Consider the following 12,328-nt stretch of genomic DNA (forward strand, 5'->3'; position numbering starts at 1 on the left):
CAATGGTGATAAAAGAGCAAGTTCAGGCTGCTCTGAAGAACTTGGCAAGAAGTAAAGCCCAGGAATTGATGGAATAACAAGTGACATATTTCAACAAACGGATCCTGCCCTGGACATGGTCACCAGGTTTTGACAAGAAATCTGAAAGAAAACAGTCTGGCCAACTGACTGGATGAGATCTGTATTTATTCCTATTACAAAAAAAGGTGACTTGACAGGATGTGGAAATTATTGAACAGTATCACTGAAACCACACACTACCAAATCCCTGCTGAAGATTATCCATAAACTGCTGGGAACAGTACCTTGACAGAGAACTACCAGAAATACAAGGTGAGTTTAAAAAAGTCATTGTGACTGAGACACTATCACTAACATCAGATGGATATTGGCAGAAAGCAAAGAGTCACAGAAGAATGCCTATCTGTGTTTCATTGCATCGGCAAAGGATTTGACTGTGTGGATCAAAACAAATTGTCGCTAGCCTTAAGGAAAAAGGGAATCTTTTTTGTGCTTGTGTAGAACCTATACTTGGATCAGGAAGCAGTCCTCAGAACAAATCAGGGAAACCCTGCATGGTTCAAAATCAAGAAAGAAGTGTATCAGGAATGCATCCTGTCTTCATATCTTTTCAGCCTATATGCAAAATAGGTCATTCAGAAAGCTGGGCTTTATGAGGAGGAATGTGGCATCAGGATTGGAGGAAGACTCATCAACAACCTGCATTATGCATATTACACAACTTTGCTGAAACTGAGAAGAACCTGGTACGCTTGCTAAATAAAGAAGATCAAGGACTGTAATCTTCAGTTTGAATTGAAGCTCAACATCAAGAACACAGAGATTCTCACCACTGGGTCAATTGACAGCAACATAATCGATGGGGAAAATATTAAGGTTGTTAACAATTACAGCATGCTCAACTCCACAATCAACACTTTTGGCACCAGCAGTCAGGAAATCAAAAGACAAGTTGCATTGGGAACATCTGTTATCAGCGTCCTCTCTGTTGTTGTGTTGTTGTTATGTGCCGTCGAGTCGTTTGCGACTCATAGTGTCCTCTCTAGAGGACTGAAAATCAAGAGTCAGTCTGAAGACTAATGTACGCCTAATCCAGGCCATAGTCTTCACAGTTATTTGTTTTACATCAGATATCTGGACAGTGACTATGACTAAAGATGATAAAAGATGAATTGATGCCTTAGAGTTGTGGTGCTGGAGAAGAGTCTTCAACATACCTTAGACTTCCACGAAAAGAAATAAATCTGTCTGGGAGAGGGTGAAACCTGGTTTCTCCTTGGAGGCTAGACTTTTGAAGCTCCATCTAACATACTCTCAGCACGTGGCCAGGAGGGACTCATCCTTGAAGAAGGACATGCTCAGAAGGGTGAAGGGACAGTGCAGGAAAAGAAGACCTTGGATCAATGGAGTGATAGAGTAAATGGGGCAGTGGGGGTAGATGTGTCAGAATCAGTGAAACTGACTCATGACAGGGCAGGTTTCAGAGCTATTGTACATAGGGTCACTGCGTTGCATGTGAGTCGACAGTACATAACCACAATACATAGCATCTTAAAAATAACTCATAAAGCTTTATATTTGTTGTTATTGTTTGGTATTATCAAATCTTGCAAGCAGATTTTCAGATGCAATAAAGGACATAAGACTATATTGCCTTTCTTTTTCCTACAGAGAGATCTGAATCATGTGCCTTTGGGCTTGTAGTAAAATTCTTTACCACTAAGCCACCAGAACTCATTGTATAATATTATACATCTGCTAAAGAAATTCCTGTATATGAATAGTTTTATATGAATGCCATATAGTATACTAGAAATTTGGGGATTGCTTTTTATATATTTATATAGCTGCCCTGTAAAGAAAAATTACTGTCTTTTAAAGTTTTACACATGTAAAACTAAAGTTGAAAGATAGCTAAGTTTGTACTGCCCTATGTAATAAAGCTGGATGCCTGATTTTAAACCCTGAATTCTTGTAACAAAATGGTCCAAGTGGCACCGTATTAAGCACTTAGTGATTTGACCTGACTGTCTGCTCCACGAGGGAGGGAGGTGGAAGTCTGCTTCTGTAAATATTACAATTTAAGACACTGCTCTATTGTTTCTTTAGGGCAGAATTGCTAAGACTTGATGTTCTGTACCATTGTGTCAGAACTAACTCATGGCTGACCCTTCCACAGATTTTCAGAGGCAGTAAATATCATGGATGGAGATTACTCTTCTTTGTCCTTTGGAACAGCTGGTGCATTCAGGACAACTTGTCTTTTGGATTGCCACCAAAACTCCTTACCTCTCTAGTCTACCAGAACTCTTTATAGCTATGGATTTTTATTTATTCTTACAACCACACCATTATGCTTTACAAAGATTCACATGCAAACACATGCAGTGTATGCACTGGGATTTCTCTGTAATTAAATTTTAACATATAAATGAAATGTATAGTTTATATTAAATAAGGTCACTTTGAGTCAAAAAAATCTAGGGCAATTTAGAACAGTTAACTAGTTAGCTTACCAAGTTAGGTCTCCCATTTTACAAATTTTGTAAAAGTTGTTGCAAGTGTGCTGTTTATTAAATATGATTTAACTTTGTATCTGAAGAATCATTATTGTAAAAAAATAAAACTTTTCTCGAGCACCATAAATCTCTACATCTTCTCCTTACTTATTGTATCTCTCCTTACATGAAGTTTTACATTTATGACCATAGTTAAAAAATCTGACTATTTTGCACATTAAAGCTATACGTCTGGCAGTAATGAATTCCAAGGGGATTGTAAGAGTGAAGGTATCACGAGGATTCGCAAGCCTGACCTCTACTATCTGCACAAAGGACATTGTCCCCATCAACAGCATCTACAGAACAAAACCAATTTCCCTAAGTCTCAGATTTGTCCCTCACACTCTTCTGCCTATTTCTACTAATTCTAACACCCATTGTACTGTTCTACAGGGTTTGAAATCTATTGTAACAGCAGTATAGACCTTGCAAAACTATACTCACACATGGAATTTATTAGGAAAGTTAACCAGTTAAAACTCAGGTTGGCAGCAAGCTACAGTTTCTCAGTCAGGATAGCTTCTGGAGGGCAGGCCCTTTAGATGTGAGACTTTAGGCCAGTGTTACAAAGCTCTCTTAGTCCTGCCAGTAATGGCACCTCCACGTTCCTCTCTAGTCCTCCAGCAACCTTGAGCAAAGGCCTCTCTGGCTTTGGTTTCATAAGGCAGCAGTCCCAGGTCAGCTGTCTCACATTAAGGCTCTAGTTTTCTGTTGTGGCTACAGATACTCTCCTATAGGTCTGAGTCGTGCAGAAATCTCTAGCCCCAAATTATTTTCTTTGTTGGAAGTAAGAATCTCCAGATTTGTGCTGCTCAAATCTCCTCAATTTAAACCTGGTGGTATGGTGGAAACTAGTCAGTTCCCTTGTGGATAGACCAATATATCCGTGTGCATGTTCCCACACAGCCATATGTCAGAGTCAAGGGCAGGGACTTAAGAAAGGTATTGTGGATGTTATACTTTCTACATCACAGTGGGAAATGAGAATAACCCTGTCATAGTTAGGTTAAGGTGCCAACTTGACTGGGCTATAGTTTTTAGTGGGTTGACAGTTACTAATGATATAATTTTGCTGTCATATAATAATTTAGTCATCCTCCCTATGAGCTCTGGAAGTGTAGTCTGTAGTGAGTTGTGCTGCTAAGCCAAAGGCTGTGATACACGTCTAGTGGTTCTAGTCCACCAGCAACTCTTAACAGAGAAAGATGGGCAACCTCCTCTAATATGACCCAACATTGCATGCTGAAACTGAGGAAGGCCTGAGGCATTTGCTGCAGAAGGTCAAGGACTTCAGCCTCCAACATGGATTGAAGCGCAACATCAAGGAAACAAAGATTTTCATCACTGGACCAGTTGGCAAAGTCTTGATAGAGAAGAGATTGAGATTGTTAACAGCTTCAACTTTCTTTCATAATCAACACTCTTGGTACCAGTAGCCAGGAAATAAAAAAAATTAATTGGGAAAGTCTGCTGTCAGGTACCTTTCCAGAGTACTGAGGAACAACAGTATTCATCTAGAGACTAAGGTGAGCCTGATCCAAACTATGGTCTTTGCAGTTACTTGTTATGCATCAGAGAGATGAACAATGAATAAGGATGTTAATAACTGATGCCTTTGAGTTGTGGTGCTGGCGAAGTGTGTTGAACATACCATGGAATACCAAGAGAACAAACAGGTCTGCTCTGGAGAAGATGAAACCAAGTTGCTACTTAGAGGCAAGGATTTTGAAGCTACATCTCACATACTTTGGGCATGTGGCCAGGAGTGATCAGTCCTTGGAGAAGAACATCATGCTTGGAAAGATACAAGGACGGTGCAGGAGAGGAAGACCTCAGATGAGATGAATTGATACAGTAACTGGGGTAATGGGGATTAATGTGTCAGAGATGATGATACAGGCTCAGGACAGGGTTCAAAGCTGTTGCACATAGGGTTGTTATGTACATGGAACTCAACAGCACATAACAACAACAGGGTAGAGTTGTCAGGATTTTAATCCATGTAGTCTTTCTACACACTACAGAATGACATAATTTGTTGGTACAGTTCTCACTTTGCATGTGAGAGACCTAGCCTCTAGCCAGGTGAGAGTTCCTGACCATAGCCACCACTTGCCTGTCAGTGAAGGCTTGTGTGCTGCTATGATGTTGACCAGGTTTCCCCATAGCTTCTAGACTAAGAAAGCCTAGCCACCTAATTAACTGACGAAAATCCTAGGGAGCTCACAGCTCTAATGTACAACTCATCCAGATACCATTTCCTTCAGTTGAACCATTTAGGGGCAAAGCTGCATACAGAGAATGAGAAAGAGACTGCTTATATTTGGATAATGATCTGGTTTCTTCTTTTTTAAAACATCAAAACGGTTTTAATGTTTCTTCCATTGTCACATTTTCACCCTGTCCCCCAGAATTTCCTGCAGTGCACCCTTGTTCCAGATTGTTATCATACATATTATGCCTTATATTAGGATTATGTATTCCTTTCGGATAGTTCTTCCCCTTGTCTGATCTAAAGCAGTGGTTACTAACTATCCACTCTTTTCCCATTCTCTCTCTTACCTCCTCCCTCTGTGTCTATAACAGTGGTGTTATGCAGTATTTGTCCTTGTATGACTGAGGCATTTTATTTTACTCAGCATAATGTCCTTTGGGCTCCTCCATGTTGTGTAATGTTTTATGAGTTCACTGTTTTTCTATTGCTGCATAATATTCCATTGTGTGACTACCATAGTTTTTCTATCCATTCATTTGTTAATGAGCAGTTAAATTGTTTCCATCTCTTTGCGTTTGTGAATAACACAGCAGTAAACATGAGTACATACATCTATTTGAGTCATGGCTCTGGTTTCTTTAGAGTAATTCTTAATAGTGGAATTGCTGGGTCAAATGGTATTTTCATATCCAACCTTTTGAGAAAGCAGCAGATCACCTTCCACATTACCTTCGCCCAGCAATGAATAAGAGTTCCAGTCCCTTCACAGGCTTGCCAGCCTTTGTTGTTTGCTGACTTTTTGAACTTTTGAGTAAAGTTGGAAATTTTTTAAACTAACTTTCTGTTAAGTCTAAAATTATGTTAAAATAATAACAAAAGAAAGTAATGTCTTTGATTAGCTTACAATGCCCCATGACCATTTTCCCAATTGTACATGGAAGACTCGACGGCAATTGACGACCACGACGATGTGGTATATTCAGTATTGTTTGCAAAGAGAATGTGGTAATATTTCTGAAAATTATCTGTAACTTTTGAACACCATTTTTTGCTTCCAAAATATATAGTTCAGAGAACTGCCTTTTATGTAGTTGACAAAAACACCCATATCATGTGTGCACAGAATGATATTCCTTTTTGATATTTATGTTTTATGTTCATTTTTCAGTTTGAATGATGGGTCTCTTTTTATTTTGCTTTGGTGTTTTGCAGGCTCTCCTATCAGTCCTTAGAGAAAGCCATCGCTCAAGAACTGTTTTCCGAAAAGTGGGAGGATTTGTGTACATTACGTCCTTGCTTGTTGCTATGGAAAGATCTCTTAGCTGTCCACCAAAAAATGGCTGGGAGAAGGTGAACCAGAATCAAGTGTTTGAGCTTCTCCACACTGTTTTCTGCACATTGACTGCGGCAATGCGCTATGAGCCCGCCAATTCTCACTTCTTCAAGACGGAGATTCAGTATGAGAAGTTAGCAGATGCTGTTCGATTTCTTGGCTGCTTCTCAGACTTAAGAAAAATAAGCCCCATGAATGTCTTTCCTTCAAATACTCAACCATTTCAGAGACTTCTAGAGGAAGATGTGCTCTCTTTGGACTCAGTTTCTCCCACTTTACGGCACTGCAGCAAACTCTTCATTTATCTCTACAAAGTAGCCACAGATTCTTTTGACAGGTATGACTCTGCTCTGTCTTCTGAGCAAAAGGGTACATTATGCATGACTTCAGCATTAAGGCTTGAATGGTAAATTGAATCAGAAAGAAACTGTAAAAAAAAATTTCTTCCATTGTAATTGTGACTTTTACTGTTCCGATATTGAAATTTTTGGCATCAAAGTCTGTGTATAATTTGTAAATCCAAGTTCGTTTAATTCCTATTGCCCTTAATATAGTGGATGCTGTGAGATTTGGGTAAATGCTGGTATTTGCTGTTAGTCTCATTTTCTACTTTATTCTCCAAAATGTTAGGTGCATCGGAATAAAAATGATACTGATCATACACTTGAGAACGTATTACTATAAATATTTCAAGGAGGGTGATAGATACTCCCTCCATTCAGAGCCTTTCATAATCCTTGAAAAAGGCATAACTTCCTAAAAGATACTGAGCCCACAAATCTGTAAGACTTTCAAATCCTTTACTCATTCCTTTGTTAAGCAAATACTTAATAAATAATCCAAGGCATGTTGATCATTGCTCTGGGCATTGTGTATTCAACTCTACTTAAAATTACCTTGACCTTAGCCACTTTGGGCTTTTTTTTTTTACAAATGAGTAGACAAATACAATATATTGTGACAGATTTATGGATGGTAGGTCAATCGCTTATTTTAGGCAGATCATAAAAGAGCTGGTTTCCTTAAATTATATATTTTTAGTGCTGAATCTGTTTTCAGTTAGGCTCTCATTTTGAAGATAATATTAAAGGTATTCGTAGTAGTTGTTTAAGTATTTTAACTTTTAATAGTTACCAAGGTCTTACTTTCTAAATAAACTAGTTGTTTCTATAGTACCCCTACAAATGAGCTAAGAAACTCTGTTAGAACGTCTTTTCAGTTTTCTTTCCTTTGAAATATCTAAGCTATTTCTTAATTATGTCAATATTTTTTTATTCTTAATGTTTAGTTGTGAAAATCAGAGTATATAATAGAATTTTTTTCCTTCTTAAATATAAAAACCTTATTTATAAACTGAAAGCTGATTGATATCACTTCAGAACTGATTCATAGCTAATACTCCCCATCTTCATCACCAGTGAATTTTCAGAAGCTATAAATCACATTAGAAGAGATTGCTCATCTTTCTCCCATAGAGCAGGTGATAGTTTCAAACTGGTTCCCTTTTGGCTTGACAGCGCACATTGCTACCCACTAAACCAAAAGAGCCCTATTTCTTTACATGTTATTATTGTTGTTAGGTGCTGTCGAGTTGTAACCAGCTCATAGCTGACCCTCTAGTGAGTTTTCAGAGGTTAAAAATCAGAGATATGGGAGGAGATTGCCGTTCTTTCTTCAGTGGAGCAGCTGGTGCATAGAAACCTCCTGCTTTTGTGTTGGCTTATCCAGTAGGCCACCAAAGCTCCCCATTTATTTTTATAAAAACTGTGGGATAGTTGTGTTCTTGTTAGTGCTATGTGCCATCAAGTCGGAACTGACTCATAATTGACACTCTAGTAGGTTTTCAGAGGCAGTAAATGACACAGGAAGTTTGCCCATCCTTCTGCAAAGCAACTGGTGGATTTGAACTTGTGCCTTTGGGATTATAGCACAGCTTCTTGGCACTAGGTCACCAGAGCTTCCCCAGTTGTGTTCTAGGGATAAGTTACTTTAATTTTAAATTTGTTTGGATTCAGTCTCATTTCCCTTGTGATTTAGTTAGACTTGATCACATACCTCATTTTTAGTTTCATTTGTCGAATGCAGAGCATACAGTGCTTTGTTTAACAATGTGTTAAATGTTAACATGAATGGAATAAGCATCTGCCATGTGCATGCTTTCTGTTTCACTCTGTGCGTGTGTTGAAGTCTTGTTCCTTGTTCCTACAGAGTATGGAGGATGCTCTTTATCAAACTTTTACCAGTATTTCTTGTGAAACTAACCAACTGCCAACCTGGTGTTTTCTTCTAACCTCTCTAACTCCCCCGTCTGTTTTGTTGTCTGTAGTCGTGCAGAACAGATCCCTCCTTGCCTGACAAGTGAGTCTTCTCTCCCCTCTCCTTGGGGTACACCAGCTTTGTCCAGGAAAAGGTACTGATCTTACAAGAGAAGTCAATATTTATGTGGGTTCTTTTTTGTTCCTTTGTTTACTTACACACAGATATGCTTATGTTTTTATAACTTGAATCTTTTTTTCCCTTTCTGTTTGAATTTTAGGGTTTTTAGGTTTAATTTTATAATTTTCTCTCAAATATATTTATAAGAATAAAATATCTTAATGATCCAAAGATATGAATACATGTTAGAATGTTTTGTTATTGTATCACTGAAACTAAGATATACATTCATCTAAAAGCAAGCTTTAAAGATAAATTAGAAATGAAGATTTAATGTTTAGGTAGAGTATTTATTTATATATCTATATATATCTATATCTATATCTATATATCTATCTATCTATCTATATATATAAAATTTTATTAACATTACCTAAGAATGACACTGGCAAGGAAATGTGTATATTCTCAAGCAGCTTCATCCCGTTAAAAGATCATGCTATTATGATGACTTATTAGTACAAAAATCCTTCCTAGGTATTTTGTTCTCTTTGGTTATGTATCATTTTCTATCTAAAGTTATTCAGTCCTTCTCTAATTCCGTTCCACTTGCACCTGGTGTAGTGGCACCATATACTTCTTCCTGTTTTCCTCATAATCAGGTGCAGTTAGTTAGGTTATGGTCGTTTTCTTCAAGTATTGCTTTTAAAAATGGGTCCTGGAGCTTTATTTTATTGTCATTTGTGATTTCTGTTCTGATTTTAAAACTATAGCATAGTTGGGAATAGTTAGTGGGTCACCAGTAATTGTTATAGTTTCTTTCTTTAATTATATTTTAGTTGTAATATTCATTGTTACATGGAAAAGACTTAGGTTTTCCTTTACATGTATAATGGATTTATAGCTCATTGTCTTACATTAAATGAGATCTCAGTAGTCTTGAACAAATTTTGGTTTAGTATATTTATGCTTCCAAACTGTTGTTTATTTTTGAAATGAGCAAGTCATTGTTCTTTTTTTTTTCATTGTTCTTAATTCAAGAAACCATGAACTAGATCAGTTTGACCTGACTTCCTGTCCCTAAAAGAGTCATTTCTGTTTACTGTCCCAAAGAACTACTGGTTATTAGAGAAATGGTTTAAATTTCTAAAGTTTTCATTTTTGTTTAGGAAATATAATAGTGATACTATCACAAATGATTAAGACTTGAAAACTGATACAGTAAAAGAAAAAATTGACTCAAAATATAGTAACTAAAATGACAAAGTATTTTATGTGGAGATTCATGGCATGAAGAAGCACACTGACAGAGAGGGGGAAATTTCATCATGATTTAATTTTTATTAAATGGTAATTTAACAAAGGAATACATTTTATTCCTTATGAGTTATTTATGACCTTAAAAACATTTCATCATCATTTGTAATAAAGCTGCATCTAAAGATGCCATGTCCTTTGACTTAAGGAGAAACTGTCACTGTATCAGCTGCCCCAGTATTTAGTCCATGTGAATTTTACATCAGACTTCAGGTTGGTACTGCCTCAGGGAGGAAAAACTCCTGGTATGTAACAACAAGATCAGTGTTGACATTTCCAGGTTGCCATTCTAGTTAGAGTAAATACATTTTGCTGAGCAATAAGAACTATCAGCTTGTGAAGAAAACAGTATTTTCATTTTCTAAATGCAAAGTTTTGAAGTTAGAATTCAGGTCACACTATCTCTAAAACCTGTCTTACTGAATTAACATAGGCTTGTAGGATTTGTTTCTTGTCACAAAATGATTTTGTTGTTGTTGTTGTTATTGTCAGTAAAATTGATACTGTGTTGTATTTTTATAAGGAAAATGTTTTGAGTTTGTAATAAAGCTCTGGTCCATAAAAGCCTAAATGCCCTACTCTTAATACTTTATAAACAGGCATAAAACTTTGTATTTTGAAAACAATCTATTTATGGTCTGTTTCATGATTTTTATCCAAAAGGAATAACAAAGAGAATTTCGGTTAAATTCTGTCCAGTTAGATATAGAATAAATAAAAACAAAATATAAAATAATTATTAAAACCTTCCAGAACCTACCTAAAGTGAAGAAGAAATTGGTAGTCTTCAATAGGTAGATGTTGACTGTCATTCAAACATGTTTACTTTTGTTCAGTGCCTTTATTAAATTGGGGTTTCTGGTACTCTGAGAAATAACCATAACTTAAAAATTAACTGTGTAATGTTGTTTTACTATTTTTTGCAAAAATATAAGGTCTCACTTGAAAAGAATAATTAAATAAACATATAATTCCTAAGTATAAAAAGTGGGGACACATGTACTGGTATCTTACGTGAGTTTATAAGAGTTACTATTGTGTTAACATCTGTTGTATTAGATGTAAATTTAATTAAGAAATGTCATGTTTTAGGTTTCTATAATAATTGCAATGTTTTTCCAGCCTCTAAAGAGGTAATATCATTTCAGCAGAATATAATTTTCTTATGTAAGAAAAGAAAGTTTAAAAGTGTATTGTATTTTAATAGTTTAAAGTAAAGTAGTATACTTCTCATCCACCAGATGCTCTGCTGGAGAAGGAGGGACAATCTCCTCCTGTACCAGTCAGATCCGATTAGATGGTACACACACAACAAATAATAAAATAAAGTAGTATACTTCTCTAGACTAAAATAGAGTGGTACACTTTCGCTGTCATATCAGTTCTAACACATAATTCTCCATTGGATTTCTGACATTGTAAACCTTGATGAGACTGCCTCACCTTTCTCTGGTGGATTAGCTGATGGATTCGAACTATCAACCCTTGAGTTAGCAGTCCAGCGTCTAATGTATTAGGCCACTGTTGTTGTTGATTGCCATTCAGTTGAGCATGACTCATAGTGACCCTATGAGCAAAAGGCCTGAAGCCTTTCTGTAACTATGGACATTTATCAAAGTTCATAGAATTTCCAGAGGCATGTTGTTTAGGAAGTGGATGCCACTCCTGCTTCCAAATTTGGCCACAAGGACTTCTGTAAAGTTTATAGTTTAATATGTTCTTGTTGTTGTTACATGCTATCAAGTCAGAACAAGCTCTTGGTTCTCCAGCAGATTTCAGAGTCTTTAAACACATAGGAGGAGATTGGATAATCTTTCTTACTTGGAGCATCTGTTGGTGCATGCTTCAAGCTGCATAGTTTTGGTTTAGCAGCACAGCTCTTTACCACTAGACTACTTAAGCTCCCTCTAGTTTAATATCCATATCATCTATGGGAACAAATGTGTCCAAGACAACGAGACTGGCTCAGGATAGAACAGGGTTCAGAGCTACTCTTTGTAATGTCACTATGAATGGCAGTCAACTTGATGGCACATAACAGTAACTACATTACAGTTTACTATAAAGCCCAAAAATATTTATACTGAAGCTATCAGATCAACGGCTGGACAACAGAAGACAGGTGTTGAAGGAAGTGGAAGGGGATGCTTGTGGATGGGGGAGGAGGAAAATGGAGGTGTCAAGACACTTGTGTCAGGGCAGGGACAACACTGAAACTGTTGGTTAATTCTACAATTGGAGAAATATCTTTGATGGTTTGTTTTTTTGTTTTTTGTTTTTTTTTTCATAAAATGCTTGTCTGTCAGATACTTTTCTGAATCTGAGCATTCATATTATGACAGACTAGGAAATAGCAGACCTCTGAAAACCCTATGTACAATAGAATACACTTAGACTAATAGTGCATCTGATGTGGAACTTTCAAGTATGGAAATACAAAGGAAGAAGAATAGTTGTAAGCAGACAGCTGTGGGAGGATATCAAGAATATCATCCAGGAAGAATA

At 36.8% G+C, this 12,328-nt stretch overlaps 1 protein-coding gene across 1 annotated transcript in view; it reads left to right on the forward strand.

Moving 5' to 3' along the window:
- Positions 1–12,328, forward strand: part of WDFY3 (WD repeat and FYVE domain containing 3) — a 245,607-nt gene that overhangs the window by 69,402 nt on the left and 163,877 nt on the right. The window contains exons 11-12 of the mRNA XM_006885255.1: positions 6,010–6,467; positions 8,457–8,540. Of these exons, the coding sequence (XP_006885317.1) occupies positions 6,010–6,467; positions 8,457–8,540 (542 nt within the window). The remainder of the gene's footprint in view (positions 1–6,009; positions 6,468–8,456; positions 8,541–12,328) is intronic.

Source organism: Elephantulus edwardii, unplaced genomic scaffold (genome assembly GCF_000299155.1).
Source record: "Elephantulus edwardii isolate Elephantulus edwardi_28Jun2011 unplaced genomic scaffold, EleEdw1.0 scaffold00042, whole genome shotgun sequence".
Taxonomy (NCBI): Eukaryota; Metazoa; Chordata; class Mammalia; order Macroscelidea; family Macroscelididae; genus Elephantulus; species Elephantulus edwardii.